The sequence below is a fragment of the Procambarus clarkii genome, chromosome 11, assembly GCF_040958095.1.
Source record: "Procambarus clarkii isolate CNS0578487 chromosome 11, FALCON_Pclarkii_2.0, whole genome shotgun sequence".
Taxonomy (NCBI): Eukaryota; Metazoa; Arthropoda; class Malacostraca; order Decapoda; family Cambaridae; genus Procambarus; species Procambarus clarkii.
In genome coordinates this window covers 33,993,267-34,010,970 of record NC_091160.1, presented here as the reverse complement: position 1 = coordinate 34,010,970, position 17,704 = coordinate 33,993,267, and the positions used below count along the sequence as shown (strand labels likewise).

The 17,704-nt window shown below is 46.8% G+C and overlaps 1 protein-coding gene across 1 annotated transcript in view; it reads left to right on the top strand.

Annotated features, from left to right (window-relative positions):
- The window catches only part of LOC123758280 (E3 ubiquitin-protein ligase TRIM71), a 43,404-nt gene extending 28,092 nt beyond the window's left edge, over positions 1 to 15,312 (top strand). The window contains exon 2 of the mRNA XM_045742462.2: positions 12,590 to 15,312. Within this exon, the coding sequence (XP_045598418.1) occupies positions 12,591 to 15,170 (2,580 nt within the window). The 5' untranslated portion in view covers position 12,590 and the 3' untranslated portion in view covers positions 15,171 to 15,312. The remainder of the gene's footprint in view (positions 1 to 12,589) is intronic.
- Positions 15,313 to 17,704: the final 2,392 nt, after the last annotated feature.

Here is a 17,704-nt window from a genome sequence, read left to right as displayed (position 1 = left end):
TATACAAGACATGTATCGATTAAATTGTGGTTCAGTCGCTTTGGACTCGCTCCCCCCCACCCCACTCCCCCCCCCCCCACTCCCCTCCTCCCCCTCCTCCCCCCCCCCCCCCCAAATAGCCGAAAGGTAGGTAGATCCGACAGGTGGGTACTTTGCCCACCCTTCTAAGGAGGTAATATGCCGGGGAAGGGGGGGGGGGTCCAGATTCACGAAGTGGTTACACGCAAGCACTTACGAACCTGTACATCTTTCCTCAATCTTTGGCGACTTTGGTTACGTTTATTAAACAGTTTACAAGCATGAAAACTTGATTTAGTCAATCAACTGTTGTTGTTGTTGTTATAAACAGCCTCCTGGTGCTTCCGAGCTCATTAACTGTTTAATAATTGTAAACAAAGTCGTCAAAGATTGAGGAAAGATTGACAGGTTCGTAAGTGCTTGCGTAACTAATGCTTCGTGAATCTGGCCCCGTGGTTTTGGTATAACTAGCCAGTTATGCCAAAACCAGTTATACAAGTTATCACACACCAGTTATCACACACATCATATACCAGTTATACCAGTTATCACACATCATATACCAGTTATACCAGTTATCACACATCATATACCAGTTATACCAGTTATCACACACACCATATACCAGTTATACCAGTTATCACACCATATACCAGTTATCACGCAGAACTGTGATTTGTGTTTTTATCTGGTGTTCGGACGAGAGAAGAGCAGCAGGCCTGTGTGGGAAGGGGGTTGTTCTACTTAACAAGTTCAAGTTCAAGTATGTTTATTGAGAAGCAATAAATACATCTCAAAGGGATAGAGTAGCTTAGGCTATTTCTACCCCCCAGAAAAATCATCTACTTAACATGGAAAGCAGAACGTCCTTTTGAGGTTGAAAAGAGGGGAAGGGGGGGGAGGGTGTTATTGCTGTTGTAGGGGTAGGGGGGGGGGGGGAGGGGAGGATATAGGGACATACGGACGGAAATAGGGTAATAAAGCAATAGGGAGAAGGTTAGGGGAGGATGATAGTGCTATGATTAGTGGTGGGGGTCACTTCCAGGGGAGGGGGTTAGTTGGGTCTCTTCTACAGGGGGAGGATTAGTAGTGGGGTCACTTCCTGGGTGGAGGGGATTAGTGGGGTCACTTCTACAGGGGAAGGGGGACGGATTAGTGGTGGGGGTCACGTCCGGGGGGGGGGGCTAGGGCAAAATCACAAAATCTGAAATGTTGGACACAAAAGTCCACGCTTTGTAATTTCATCCTGTTGAAGCGATGGAAAAGTAGGCAAGGAGCAAAACTAACTTTTCATAGGCCTGGTTTAGTACCTATATGTACCAAACTAGGCTTAAGATTGCGTATGTTAGGCCTAGAATGGATTGTTTAGGCCTAGGACCGGTTAAGTTTAAGGTTGTTCCATTTTACGTTTTGTTACGCTCTTCAGAATTGCAATAGAAGTTAACTGGAGCTTTTTTTGGGAGAGAGAGTTGGTGACTCGGTCCATAAATAGGACTGACAGACCCGGTCTCTCGGTCCTCGCAACGGACCGAATTCCAGGAATTCGGTCCTTTTTGGAACTTAGATCCTGTCCACATTTGACAGAGGTTGATAATGGTCTATGATAAAGTAACAAGGATAAGGCAGGACAGAGAAGGCTGGGCAGACTGCATATTTCTTGACTGCCAAAAGGCCTTTGATACAGTACCGCACATAAGACTGCTATACAAACTTGAGAGGCAGGCAGGAGTAAGCGGAAAGGCCCTAGCATGGGTGAGGAACTAACTACCTAACAGGAAGGAGTCAGAGGGTAATGGTAAGGGGCGAGAAGTCGGACTGGCGAACAGTAACGAGCGGAGTACCTCAAGGATCGGTGCTGGGACCAATCCTCTTTTCTAATTTACGTAAATGATATGTTTACAGGAGTGGAATTATACATGTCAATGTGAGGACTTAAACAGGCTGCAGAGATGGTCAGGGAAATGGCTACTCGAGTTCAACACGAGTAAATGTAAAGTTATGGAAATGGGATCAGGTGATAGACGACCAAAGGGAGAGTACACAATGAAGGGGAACTGCCTACCTGTAACGATTCGAGAAAGAGACCTGGGAGTGGATGTGACACCTAATCTAACTCCTGAGGCACATATAAATAGGATAACGACAGCAGCGTACTCTACACTGGCGAAAATTAGAACTTCATTCAGAAACCTAAATGAGGAGGCTTTTAGGGCGCTTTACACTGCCGTGTCAGCAAGGCGGACATTTTTCTACTCCATAAATCTCAACACTTTCCATTTATATAACTTGTAGTTCTTACAGAACGTACAGTGGTAAATTACACAATACATACGACCGCTTGGAGGCCTCAAGTGCTTGGCTCGTAGAGAGTGGCTCGTAGAGAGTGCATATATCTATTCCTTAAGACTTTTTAAGAAAGGGAGCGTAGTTGGGGAAACTGTGAGATGCCAGGACGCAGGTACCACAAAAACTGGTCTATGTGGGGGGTAGGGGGGGGGGACGAAGGGACGCGGTATGCGCTCAGTGTACCTCTGCTGGTCTTTTATTGACGGTATGTGGGCCTGCGGGCCGCTCCAAGCAACAGCCTGGTGGACCAAACTCTCACAAGTCAAGCCTGGCCTCGGGCCGGGCTTGGGGAGTAGAACAACTCCCAGAACCCCATCAACCAGGTACGCCGGGCTCATCTTCGTCTGACGCCATGTTATTTACACTTCAGGTAGATAAAATATATAGAAATTGACTTGGAAAACCTTCATATTGATCCAAGCTACGGAGCCGACTTTGGGCTGCAAAATGCCAGGGACTAGATTCACGAAGCAGTTACGCAAACACTTAAGAAGCTGTACATCTTTTCTCAATCTTTGGCGGCTTTGTTTACAATTATTAAACAGTTAATGAGCTCCGAAGCACCAGGAGGCTGTTTATAACAATACCAACAGTTGATTGGCAAGTTTTCATGCTTGTAAACTGTTTAATAAATGTAACCAAAGCCGTCAAATATTGAGGAAAGATGTACTGGTTCGTAAGTACTTGCGTAAATGCTTCGTGAATCTGGCCCTAGGACCGGGGGGGAAGGGCCCCATGGCCCTGTGGAAGAAATTTTTAAGAAAGCAACGTTCCTGAACTCTATGTAACTCATTCGCTGTAAACAAAATAAAGCCTTTGACCTAAATAATTTAGCTTTTATCTAACTTTCTCCTTAACCCGTGACCTTCATAGGGACTCATGACCTTGATTTTCACGGTGACTTGTCCAAGGAGACGGACGCGCACCCCGTCATTCACAGTCAGCTGGTGGTAGTAGTACGAGTGTTTATGATAGGAAATATATAGTGTACAGTGGTGGAAGAGTTACATACAATGTACACTTAATAAGCAAGCTAATAAGCAAGCTAATAAGCAGGACCCGTCCAGCGATACAATGACCTACTTGTGTGTGTGTGTGTACTCACCTAGTTGTGCTTGCGGGGGTTGAGCTCTGGCTCTTTGGTCCCGCCTCTTAACCGTCAATCAACTGGTGTACAGGTTCCTGAGCCTATTGGGCTCTATCATATCTACACTTGAAACTGTGTATGGAGTCAGCCTCCACCACATCACTGCCTAATGCATTCCATTTGTCAACCACTCTGACACTGAAAAAGTTCTTTCTAATATCTCTGTGGCTCATTTGGGCAGAGTTTCCACCTGTGTCCCCTTGTGCGTGTGCCCCTTGTGTTAAATGTGTCCCCTGTGTCCCCTTGTGTGTGCGCGCGCACTGGTTAGTTGGAACTGTTAATACACCTTATGAAGAACGTTTTGTGTGTGTGGGGGGGTGGGTCGCCCTAGTGGTCGTTGTGGGGGGGGGGGGGGGTGGATCGCCCAGGTTGTGATGGGTCTTGCGGGGATAATTGTGTTTTTTTAGGAGAGTTGAGCTTTGACTCTTTGGTCCCGCCTCTCATCTGTAAATCAACCGGTCGATCGTGCACAGGCTCCTGAGCCTGTTTTTGTTTTTTCATGGCCTAATTTTGCATATGTAACTTTTCGTAATGACATGCGAAACTGTGCGTAAAGTAGACCTTCACATTACATCACTTTTTACTACTTTCCATTTGTTAAACTACTCTTGAGACTGCAACAGTTTTAAAGTCTGTGACTCATTTTGGTACGCAGTTTCCACCCGTGTTAAATAATGACTTTTCCTACCCTATCGATTCCCCTAAGAATTTTGTATCGGGTAATCATGTCTCCCCCCCCCCCCCATAACTACCGTCTTTCTGCGGACGATGAGTAACATCGTAGCTTAAGATATGACCAAACTACAGCTCAGAAAGGGCAGAAACGACGACGTTTGGGTCCGTCCTCTACCATTATTAAGCCTACACGACTTCTTAAGTGACGGAACATCGTAGTTTCTTCTTTCTGATGTGTAGGTCGGTCCTCATGCTGCCTTTTAGCGACGTTAAGTCTAATTCACGTAGCCTTTCCTCGTAACTCGTGCCTCGTAGTTCTGGAACTAGTCTGGTGGCATACCTTTGAACCTCCTTCAGCTTCGTCTTGTGTTTTACTTGGGATGGCCTCCACGTTGGAGCCGCATACATCAAGATTGGTCTGACGTATGTGGTGTACATGGTTTTAAATGAGTCCCTACATAGACTTCTATGGACATTTCTGATGTTAGCCAGCCTCCCATACAACGGCGACTCCTTTTAACGTGGGTTTCGGGAGAGTGAATTGGTGTGATATCAACTCTTGTAGCCATTTGTTAGGCTACAAGTGGGTCTTTAGCCTTTAGTGGGTTAGCCTTTAGTGGGTCCAGGTCGCCATGTAGCGTCTTGTCGTCTTTTTCTTAGTCTTAATAGGGGTCTTGCCGGGGGGGGGGTAGGGGGGCGAGGTTGTTCAGGTGGTGGTGTGAGAGATTGGGTCACCTAGATGGTTAGGGATGGTGGGGGTGGACTGTAGGGACAGTGTAGGACAAACACCTTATCATCTACCCCCCCTTACCACCCCTCCTCCTCCCCCCCCCCCAACCCCCAAATGTAGGAGATGTGGGCCAGAGATACTGGGAGGAGGGGAAAGGTATACTCCTGTGCCTCTACCCCCCCCAGCATACCTGGACATCGGATCACTGCACTACAAGTCCGCCTCACCAGGGAGCAGAGGGGTTATTCTTACATTTCCTGATGGAACACACTATATTCCTCCTGCCTCTTCTGTGACAACCTCTCCCTTAGTTGGAGAGGTTGCCCCCCTCCCCTCTCGCTCTCTTTCTTTCTTCCCCCCCCCCCGTACACATTCCTCCCCCCTCCCCCCGTACACATTCCTCCCCCCTCCCCCCGTAGTAAGTTACAACGTTTCCCCCAAGACCGTTATAGGTTACGAGCTGTTACAAGTGTAGGTGGATGACGAACGTTGATGGGTGTCGTACGTCGTCTTAAGCAACGTTGCCGGTAATTGTAATTAACGGTAAATATAATGCGATTTGCATGTGCGTTATATGTGGGCTTAACTGGAGTGCAGGGCAACATGCCTGCCCCAGCCAGATTAGTCTGGTCAGTGCCACGGATTGGTTGGTCGGTGCCACTGGGATTGGTTGGTCGGTGCCACTGGGATTGGTTGGTCGGTGCCACTGGGATTGGTTGGTCAGTGCCACTGGGATTGGTTGGTTAGTGCCACTGGGATTGGTTGGTTAGTGCCACTGGGATTGGTTGGTCGGTGCCACTGGGATTGGTTGCTTAGTGCCACCGGGATTGGTTGGTTAGTGCCACCGGGATTGGTTGCTTAGTGCCACTGGGATTGGTTGGTCGGTGCCACTGGGATTGGTTGGTCGGTGCCACTGGGATTGGTTGGTCAGTGCCACTGGGATTGGTTGGTTAGTGCCACTGGGATTGGTTGGTTAGTGCCACTGGGATTGGTTGGTCGGTGCCACTGGGATTGGTTGCTTAGTGCCACCGGGATTGGTTGGTTAGTGCCACCGGGATTGGTTGGTTAGTGCCACTGGGATTGGTTGGTTAGTGCCACTGGGATTGGTCAGTGCCACTGTGGTTGGTCAGTGCCACCGGGATTGGTTGGTTAGTGCCACTGGGATTGGTCAGTGCCACTGTGGTTGGTCAGTGCCACTGGGATTGGTTGGTTAGTGCCACTGGGATTGGTCAGTGCCACTGTGGTTGGTCAGTGCCACTGGGATTGGTTGGTTAGTGCCACTGGGATTGGTCAGTGCCACTGTGGTTGGTCAGTGCCACTGGGATTGGTTGGTTAGTGCCACTGGGATTGGTCAGTGCCACTGTGGTTGGTTAGTGCCACTGGGATTGGTCAGTGCCACTGTGGTTGGTTAGTGCCTCTGGGATTGGTCAGTGCCACTGTGGTTGGTCAGTGCCACCGTGATAGCGCCAACCTCAACCATGGGGTCCTTGTTCTGTGAAGACTTAACTGCAGAGAATCTCTTATACATGTAGATGTATGTAGGAAACTTGGAGTATGCATTTATTACTGGACTGTGCTGACTCTCAGATGACTTATCTTATCACCGCCGGAGAGGAGGTAGAAGGGAGGCTGTATCATGAGCAAATGTTTTTCCTTGGTCACTGGGTTTGGATTGGTTCAGGCGATTAGGCGAAATTTGTCTTCTGCGGCCCATGTTATGTTGGGGCAAGAGATAACCTGGTTAGTCTTGTTTGTTCGGGACGGCTGCGTCTCTCCTGGTCAGCCTCGTGTTGTCTCGCCTCATACTACCACATAAGAACAAAGGTAACTGCAGAAGGCCTATTGGCCCATACGAGGCAGCTCCTATCTATCACCACCCAAGCCCACTCGTATACATGTCCAACCTGCGCTTGAAACAATCGAGGGACCCCACCTCCACCCTTCAACTTTTCATGGTTGAATATTTGCTCTTTATTGTCTGCGTTTCGTGATTGAACGTTTGCTCTACTACACTTAACAACTTAACACTTTGTGTCCACCATTGTAGCAACTTCTACATTATCGGGGTGAGAATAGCTTGAGCTACCTCATCCCTTTGTGTCTATTTTACCTCAATAAACTTATTTCAATTTCTGCATTATCTACTTCTGTTTCTATGAAATGACTTAAATTGGTTTTTAAATTGGGCGAGAGATTTACTGATGTAGTTTAGTGTTGACAAGTGTAGGTTGTGAGTATTATAGGTTACCTTGGAGTTGTTTCGGGGCTTAGCATCCCCGCGGCCCGGTCGTCGACCAGGCCTCCTCGTTGCTGGTCTGGCCAACCCAGGCTGTTTGACGCGGCTGCTGGTAATGGCTCAAAAGGGCCACCACTTACGGGCTATTCATGCCCGTGCCACCTTTTGGGGTGGCTTAATCTTCATCAATCAGTCTCTACTCGTCCAAGCTGCGACCTGTGTAAACACTCGCTCGTCAATGTTGACGTACAGCGTAGTGCCTTCCGACGGTTTCTGAAATATAAAATAATATAACATATGAGGTCTTTAACCCGCAGAGATTTCATGAGAAACTCTGTGGTTTCGAGGACCGAGGAGGCCTGGTTGAGGACCGGGCCGTGGGGACGCTAAGCCCCGGAAACACCTCTGGGTAACCTCAAGGAGGACTACGGCGCTTTGAGGAACTGGCCCCCCGTCACCGCCAGCGGGCGCAGAGATTCGCTTGCTCCTTGCCGACCTCTGGCTTTAGCATGAATGCCGGGACCTCTACCACAAGTCCTGGCAGTCGGCCTCCTGCGTCGACTACAACCAAGGGACCTGGGTTGAGTCCTCGGCCAAGAGAGAAATGGTTGGACACGCGTCATTTCACTTGATGCTTCTGTTCTCCCACCCGTAAATAGGTACCCAGGAGTTGAGCAAATGTTGGGGGGATTGCATCGTGTGGCAGGTCAGTCATTTGTCTTGGGTTGTCGAGGTCCACCGCTAATACTGAATTACTCTCCCACAACGGGGAAGTGGGGGCGATGGGGGGGGGGAGTGTGCGAGTAGGTTGTGTGTGTGTGTGTGTGTGTGTGTGTGTGTGTGTGTGTGTGTGTGTGTGTGTGTGTGTGTGCGTGTGTGCGTGCGCGCGCGCGAGAGTAGGTTGTGTGTGTGTCTGTGTTTGTGTGTGTGTGTGTGTGTGTGTGTGTGTGTGTGTGTGTGCGAGTAGGTTGTGTGTGTGTGTGTGCCAGTAGGTTGTGTGTGTGTGTGCGAGTAGGTTGTGTGTGTGTGTGCGAGTAGGTTGTGTGTGTGTGCGAGTAGGTTGTGTGTGTGTGCGAGGAGGTTGTGTGTGTGTGTGCGAGGAGGTTGTGTGTGTGTGTTTGAGGGGGGGGAGAGTGGCGTCAACCCGCTGGTTGGGTTATCGGGGTGTGTCTATCAGTCTATTCCGTCATGTGTATCGACGCTGTAAACCAACGTTTTTAACGAAAAAAAAATAGTAGTTTTACTATCCATGAGTGGTTGAGGTAGTGGTGGTGGTAGTGTGGTAATGGTGGTGTAGCTACTACCACCACCACCATTATGGTGTAGTGGGTAGTGTAGTGACTATTAAAACAAGGTGAATCGAGGTAGCGCGTTGAGAGCCGACTAAGCGAGCGTTGATTGGCTGGCGCACTCGGCCCAGCTAGCCAATGGTAGTGGAGGTTTGTGGGGAACTAGTTTGGCCCGCCACCGCCAGGAGTGCCTCGTGCTGGAACTGTCTGCCAGCACCACACACCTCCCCTTCCTTCCTTCCTTCCCCTCTCCTGTTCCGTCTCCCCTTCCCAACCACTTAGTGGACGGTAGAACGACGGTCTCGCTTCATGCAGGTCGGCGTTCAATCCCCGACCGTCCATAAGTGGTTGGGCACTATTCCTTTCCCCCGTCCCATCCCAGATCCTTATCCTGACCCCTTCCAAGTGCTATATAGTCGCAATGGCTTTGCGGTTTCCCTTGATAATTACCTCCCTCCCCTCCCCCCTCCCCCGGGGGGGGGGCCTGACAGCTGAGTGGACAGCGCTTCGGGTTCCTAGTCCTGAGGTTCTGGGTTCGAGCCCCGGTGCAGGCGGAGATAAATAGGTAAAATGTTTCTTTCACCCTGATGTGCCTCCTGTTACCTAGCAGTAAATAGGTACCTGGGAGTTGGCTGCTTCCTGGGGGAGATGGAGGCCTGGTCAAGGACCGGGCCTCGAGGACGCTAAGTCCCGAATTCATCCCAAGATAATCCCCCTCCCCCCACACAAGGTCGTTCTATATATACCTGTTCCCCAAGCTCACTTTGATTCCCATTCCTTTGGCACTTAAGAGGGGGACGGAGGACTACATATATGGAGCCAAACACATCGAGTGACAACAGCTGTTGTAAATAATTCATCCACGTCCATGTGTAAGAGTGTAGGGGTGACCAGACTTCACCTTCACAGCCAAGGGTGAGGTGGGGGTAGTGTGGTGCACATCCCCCTGTCCCTTCTTCCTCCCACACGCGATAGTTCCCTAAGGTTGGTGCGCTAATCTCTTCTCACAAGATACCAGCAGCTTCGCGCTTTGAAATCCCACGGGAACACGGGAGATCCTTTGTCACAAAGTCGGGATAAGATGATTTCTAGGGCAGTGTGAGCTGAGACCTCAAACTGGACGGGTGTGTGGGTCTTTTGTGGGGGCATTGCAAGAGAGGGAGACGGACTTCTGGTGTCTCCCAAGGATTATATCACATCTGCATGTTGAGTGAGTACATAAGAACATAACATAAGAACAAAGGCAACTGCAGAAGGCCTATTGGCCCATACGAGGCAGCTCCTATCTATAACCACCCAATCCCACTCATATACATATACACTTGTACTTGTCCCTTATGTTCTAACATCACAAGCATCGATCATTCTAATTGCACATAAGAGATCACACTAACGTGATGCATCAAATGAACAAATCCACAAGGGCCGTGACGAGGATTCGAACCTGCGTTATTTTAAGCAGGTTAGATTTTAGCTGCGAGGATTTTTAACCCTGTCGTAGCTCAAGTCGATTAAGGCAGTGTCTGGGATGCTCCCGGACGCAGGTTCGAATCCTCGTCATGGCTCTTGTGGATTTGTTCAATCTAATTGCCTTGTTAGGGTAAAGATGGCGTTGGATTTTAATGAAAAGTCTATTTATAATTATAAGATTAGTTTTCTTGTGTATCAACTCGCTTCTATCATAACAGAGGGTGTGCTAGGCACAGGTTTCCTCTGGCCATTTCCCTCGGTTTGTTGCTGACATTATTACATGTTAAATGACCTCCTTCCAAGCCATTAAGGAGTAATTATGAAATGTACCCAATTAGATTGAGGTGAGAATTGCTTGAATGATGGTAAATAGTGAGATATCTCTACTTTTACCTCTGTGCCGTTGCTGACTTTGGTGGAGCTAGTTGCATTGTAATTACCTAAGTGTAGTTACAGGATGAGAGCTACGCTCGTGATGTCCCGTCTTCCCAGCACTCTTTGTCATATAACGCTTTGAAACTACTGACGGTCTTGGCCTCAGATCTTATGTGGTCGTGTGCGCGCGCGCGTGTGTGTGCGTGTGTGTGTGTGTGTGTGTGTGTGTGTGTGTGTGTGTGTGTGTGTGTGTGTGTGTGTGTGTGTGTGTGTGTGTGTGTGTGCGTGTGTGCGCGTGTGTGTGCGTGTGCGCGCGTGTGTGTGCGTGTGCGCGTGCGCGTGCGTGCGTGCGCGTGCGTGCGTGTGTGTGCGCGCGCGCGTGTGTGCGTGCGTGTTCCCTCTATCTCTGGTAATTGCCTTCCACTCAACCTTGAATTAATTACCTTCCACTTGGGCTGGACGGGAGAGCAACGGTCTCTCCATGCAGGTCGGCGTTCAATCCCCTGACCGTCCAAGTGGTTGGACACCATTCCCCCCCCCCCCCCATCGTTACTGTGCGGTAACCTTTCGCCATCACAAATCCTTGTCTTGATTTCTCCTCGATGCTCTTTCTCCTGGTGGTTCCCTTGCCTTCACCGTGCCTGGTAACCGTCGCCACCAGTCACAGTCACTGGGCGTAATTTCACAGTAGGGCGAAAGTGTTGGCAGTATTATGTATTATTAAGTTTAAGTTAACTGTTATTGTATTATAAAGGTTTCAGACAGGGGGGGGTGAAAATCCTGGTGTTATAAGATGAAAATAAGGTGGAGTAGAAGGTGGCAGCGGTCACCTTACGTTGTTATACATACATGCATATAAGTGCGTTCGTAGAGCTGTGTATAGGTCGAACTTTATTTAGCAATCCTTTTCTTGTGAAGATCTCTGTATCTCGTAAGATCTCGGAAGTCTGGCTACCGTCTTGAGTGCAGACTCAAAGACAGCGCAGACACTGTCGCAACGCACTCTTCTGTGCATTATATGGCTGTGGCGATCATATAATTGTTGTAGTTGTGACATTGTGGTGGGGCAGGGGCAGGGGGTAGAGGGCATGTGTACTGGGCGGGCTCGTAGGGCCGCCCACACCACGCCCTCACTATACCCACACTGCACCTCCATCACCCTCCAGAGCTTGGTCAGAGACCACATGGGTCAGCAACCACGAGTACTAAAAAGTTTCAAAACTCTGAAAAACGTTAATTGAAAGTTAACATTTTCTAAGCTGGCCGAGTAAGCCGGACGACTCAAACAGAAAACGGAACAGTACGTCACTTTTGTGAGTCAATTTCATTTCAAATTACGTCCAAATTTGGCCCTAGCGCGCATACTAGCCAAAAGTGACGTTATTTTTAAGAGGACGGGTTGAGGTACTAGTGTAGCCGTGTACCAGCGTACACACTGGGATAGCAGTCCCCCTCCCTCGGCTGCGAGAGGGAACTGTTTTGTTGCGAAGTTTCTTCATCCAAATGTTTTAGCCCCACACACCACTCACGCAGTTGGCTCAGTCATGATCATCCTAGAATAAATTAGCTTGGACTTTTTGAGATATATACAAGAGTTGTTACATTCGTGTAGAGCCACTAGTACGCGTAGCGTTTCGGGCAGGTCCCTGGAATACGATCTCCGCCGCGAAGAATCGTTGTTACAACCAAGTACACATTTTACTGTTGCGTTAAACACAGGCTACAGTTAAGGATTTGCGTCCCAGTAAATCCTCCCCGGCCAGGATACGAACCCATGACAAAGCGCTCGCGGAACGCCAGGCGAGTGTCTTACCACTGCACCACGGAGACTGTAAACTTTGCCCATGACACTGGTGTGATGATGCTGTTCCCTTTGCCCTGTATGTCTGATTATTTAACTTGAGGCCAAATAGAGATGCTACTAAGTTGCAACATGTGAGGCCTTGTGCTATATATAATTTGTACCCCGTCACGCCTTGAGCATTCTGTATATGAAGCATAAACTGCTTAATATAGTAACATTGTATATCATTTGTGGAGGTGAAGTATACCTCACATATATATGTCTAGGCTTAGTAATGTCATTGAAACATTTTATGATACTTTTACATCTGTTTATAGGCTATACGTTTATATAATTCTGGGTCTAAAATGTTTCTATTAGGATGAAACAAGTTACATATTTATGGTCAACTAAAATGGAACACGTCAGTAGTGTGTGTATGCACAGCACGGTAAGATAATAGTGCTTAACTAAAAGAATAGTTTAGAATATAATTTCTGATTTGGTGCTTTCTTTGCAGGATGGCGAGTGCATACCCAGGCGGGCTGGGCAGTGCCAAGGAGCGGCTGGATGGGCTGGGACCGGCCGGGCTGGGCGGGCTGGGTGGAGGCGGGCTGGGCGGGCTGGGCTTGGCGGTTTCCATCGCTGGCGGCTTGTCCATTGGAGATGGTTTGCACATGGGCAACAACAACGGAGGAGTAATATGTCCATTATGTCTTGGGGGCTTGGAGGAGGCACGTGTACTGCCGTGCCTTCACGCTGTCTGTGGCCCCTGCTTGGACTCCCTGCTGGTGGGGACCACCTTAGCCTGCCCCACTTGTCACGCTGAACTCAACCTCGACCAACCGCTTGATGCACTGAATCCGCCACTCTTCCTCCCTTCAATTCTTGACATGGTGTCTGCTGACGATGAGATTACAAATCCTCCGCCTCCCACCAATATGGTCAGTCCCTCGGCACCCCACGTCAACAACCGGGAACAGTTGCCTCCATTACCACATCTTCACAAAGAAATGGCTGGTAATGGTCGGAATCCTGTGTATCTGTGCGCTAGCTGTGATGATGGGCGGGGGGCCACGTCTCGCTGTCGGGACTGTAATGATGCCCTCTGTGACTCCTGTGTCCGGGCGCATCAGCGTGTTCGTCTCACTAAAGATCACTTCATTGTCCGCTTACCAAATGAAGATGGCAATAACGGTATTGGTAACAATGGTAACAGTAACGGAGGTGTAATTCGCTCTCATTTTTCTGAAGAGAACTGTCATTCGCCTCTCATTCTGGCGTCTCCTCCACCAGCCATCTCTTCACATTCTTATGTTGTTTATTGCACCATACATGATGGCGAGGCGATCCGGCTCTACTGCGAAACTTGCAATGCTGCTATCTGCAGAGAGTGTACGCTGCGTGATCATCGTGGGCACTCGTTCGCATATTTGCAGGATGCTGCCGAGAGCTCTCGAACTGTTACGGTCAAGCTGCTTACTGATGCCAGGACTGGAATTCGTGCTATTGAGGATAGCATTGGTGTGACGAAACGGATGGTGGATCGTGTAGACCTTCGCGCTCAAGCTGTGGCCAGTGATGTTCGAACAACGACGCGCCGCCATATAACAGCATTGGAAGATCGTGAACGTAAGTTGTTACACAAAGTGGAAAGAATTCGTCAAGTTAAAGGCAAAACTCTTCAGGACCAAATTGATGACCTGAGTAGTGCCCTTGCAAGGCTTACACATACTGTTGACACGCTGGGCTCGTCTGTGGACTCTACCAACCACTTAGAGCTCCTTCAAACACGAGACAAAGTTTTAGCAGAGATGAATGAACTAACCTTAATCAAACGTCATCTTAGCCCTCATGAAGATGATAATATTGTGTTCACTCCTCCTGATAATTCTCTTTACCAAGCAATCAGTACAATGGGCTTTATATCTTCTTCAGGCTATGCCCCAAATTCGCTTGCTGTAGGAAATGGATTGAAAAATGCATTAAGAGGTAAAATAGCCACTTTTCTGGTGCACGGTAAAGATCATCTTTCAGACCAGAGACATGTTGGTGGCGACCTCGTCACAGTGACTGTTCATGGTCCAGATGGCATGGCTTCAAAGGCCGATGTTCAAGATCGTGGCAATGGATCATACTTAGTTAGCTACCGACCCCAGGTTGAAGGGCAGCATGTGATTGCTGTACTTATGCGTGGAATGCACATACAGGGATCCCCATACACCGTACAAGTCAAAACAGGGCGAAGTTACTCCTCAGTGGGACCTGTACTATTAACTATAGGTGGTGAAGGAGAAGGGGATGGTCAGTTGTGTCGTCCATGGGGGGTGTGCTCTGATAAAGATGGTTTTATCATCATAGCTGACCGTAGTAATAACCGCGTGCAGGTATTCAGTCCGGATGGCACCTTCCACCATTGTTTCGGAACGGCTGGATCACGGCCAGGGCAGTTTGACCGGCCTGCGGGTGTGGCTACAGATAATATGGGCAGGATTATTGTAGCCGATAAGGACAACCATCGCATCCAAGTCTTTACATTTGATGGGAATTTTTTATTCAAGTTTGGTGAGAAGGGAAGTAAAAATGGACAATTTAATTATCCTTGGGATGTTGCAACTAATCCAGAAGGCCATATTGTGGTTTCCGATACTCGAAATCACAGAATTCAACTCTTCAGACATGATGGCACTTTCTTGAATAAGTACGGATTTGAGGGTGCACTCTGGAAGCACTTCGACTCGCCACGGGGCGTTTGTTTCAATCTTGAAGGTCACATTGTTGTCACAGACTTTAATAATCATCGCCTGCTTGTGATTCACCCCGATTTTCAGTCTGCCAGGTTTCTTGGAAATGAAGGTACAGGGACTGGGCAGTTTCTGAGACCACAGGGTGTTGCGGTTGATCAAGAGGGACACATAATTGTGGCAGATTCTAGAAATCACCGAATTCAAATATTCCACCAGAATGGCAGTTTCATGTGCAAGTTTGGAATGCCTGGATCTGCACCTGGCCAACTTGACCGTCCCAGTGGCATCTGTGTGTCTCCGGATGGCTACATAATTGTAGTGGACTTTGGCAACAACCGGGTCCAGGTGTTCTAAGGGATCCCAGATTGGTATACTCGCAGATGTTCTATATTTGTTATGCTCCAGTCTGTGAGCTTAAGCGAGGAATGTTCATATCTCGCCATAAGTGTCTTGCATACCGGGTACAAAGTACAAAGTGATGAAACATCGTACAAATTTTACAGGTATGTGGGTGTCTTGACCCGCCACGATAGTTCACTTGTTATTGGAGAATGATACAGGGTATACTTTAATTGTCAGAGGCTTCAGACTTGTAAATATGCATTCACATTTTTATTTTGCGAGCCCAGAAGGGCAGTGGCCTCGAGTTACGGGGGTTGGATGGACGGGTGAAAGATTGAATTCTCTAGCCATGTAAAAGAATGAATGACTGGATAAATGGATTTAAAATGTGGTGCTCTCAATAATTACCTCTGTTCCTTGCCACAATACTTCTTGTGGTCTTAGACTAATATATACTGTATCTCAAGATGGTTACTCAGGGATCATGTTTTTTGTTTGGCTTTTGTGCCATTCCACACACACGTTCAACATGTTATCATCATATATGTGTGTGTGCACACATGCAGGACTACAATAAAAATGCAGTATGTCTGCATATATTTTTGTAGGACTTTCAGGGTCTGACGAGCATTAGGTCAAGGTTCTGCTGGCTGATGTTTGGTGCCCAATATTGAATATTTTAATCTCATTGTAAAAATAACTTTATAAATATTATTGCAGACAAGCAATTTAATGTATTTTTAGCATGTAAAATATATTTTTAGGACTTGACAAGCAAAATGCCAAAGTTTGACAGATTTCATAGAAATTTGAAATTGCCATAAACATTGTGTACTACACAAAATATGTAATATTATTATATAGAAATCTTTACCAACAGTGTTACAGGCATCATGTGCACGCCAAGCAGGCAACCTTGACCTGGCCATTGACCTCTCAGGAATTGAGCATGACCCGATTACCACTCCTCAGTACTACCTCACTCTTAGAGTTAAGACACAGGTATTCTAAGCTTGTCATGTTAATAGCATATATACCAGATTTTAAGCACGCATGTTGGTGCTGCTTAAGCATGTTTTGGAGATGAAAATCTAATAGGCTGGTTGGAGTACGCCTAGCGTTAGTGGTAAGTTTCCTTACAAAAAACGGGTGTAGTATTTTACGAGAATAATTAAGTTTTATGTATTCAATCTAGATTGTCACTTTGTGACTTTAATTCAATTATAGTGTGCTGGCTCTCTCTCTTTTTTGCAAGCAAAGGTCAAGTTGATTGAACTTCATTGTGACAGAAGTTTAGCAAATTGAATGGTGCGCAAAAGCCCAAGGTCCCAGTGCTAGTGCAGCCAGTGGGTCCAAAACTGTGGCATTTGTATGGGCAAAAGACTAAATGAAACGGCACAGAATGGTAGGTTCTTTATGGGGTTATCCTTATGCTATTGACAAGGCCCGATGGCCAAACCTTGTCAGTCATGGTTTCTGCAGCTCATAGGCTAAGCTTTCTTCATAGTTGCTGGTGATAATGTGCATCTAACACTACCTCGACTAACTACTATCTGGTATTTTTCTGGTAGTGTAGATTATTGGCTTGATGAAGCGAATCACTCAATGAAGAAAATGTGCTTTCAGGAATCTTGCTTCGAAAGCAATTGTGTATTATTACAATATATACATTAAATGCAATGACTACATTACACTTGAAATATATATTTTTTTCTTTTATGGGGTCAAAATTACAGGTGGCTAATTTAAACTTTTCTGGTTTTGAACCTAAATGGTACAGTACTGTAAATCTTTGCTTGGTCTTCCTCTGGTAGCTTCTGGTAAATCAATGTAGTTCAAGATTGTAAATCATTACTTTTTCGGTTTGTTGACGCGCAGTAACGTACAACTATATTCTGTCGAAGATCTTGCCAAAATATTGAACATCTTTCCTCAGAAATTGTAGCCTTTTTGTGCTCGGATATTTAGGTTGTACTGGTATGTAAATCCTCCAAATTTGCCTACCAGTACAACCTGGTATGCAAATACCAGGTTGTCCTCCATTCCACAAGGTTTTGTGGAATGAAGATATAAATGCAGGTGTAATGCTATTCATCAGTATATTTTATGAGTTGCCATTTTATATAAAGGCTAATTATATTGGTGATCTAAAAGTATTAGTTATATTGCTTTTATATATTATGAAAATAAGGAAATCTGTTAGGTATTGTATATCCACTTTAGTTTTATTACTTGTTAATTCAGTTTAATTAATGGGCAATGTTTTTGTTTGATATTATAGTCTTAATGAAATTAAAACATGTTCAAAACATCTCGGAGACTTTGAGAAACTATATTAATCATTTTTAAAACGACGTACTGTACAATAATAGAAAGGAATACAGTAAGTATCTAAAGAATATATAATTTTAACAATCTAAATTTTAAGAAAATAAACAAATGCTTAACTTGATAAAGTGTTTAATATAGAGGAATTTATCTGTTGATTCTCTGTTTAGAGATTTCAGTTTTGACAAGAGGTAGCTACTTGCCGCTGTCCAACCTTG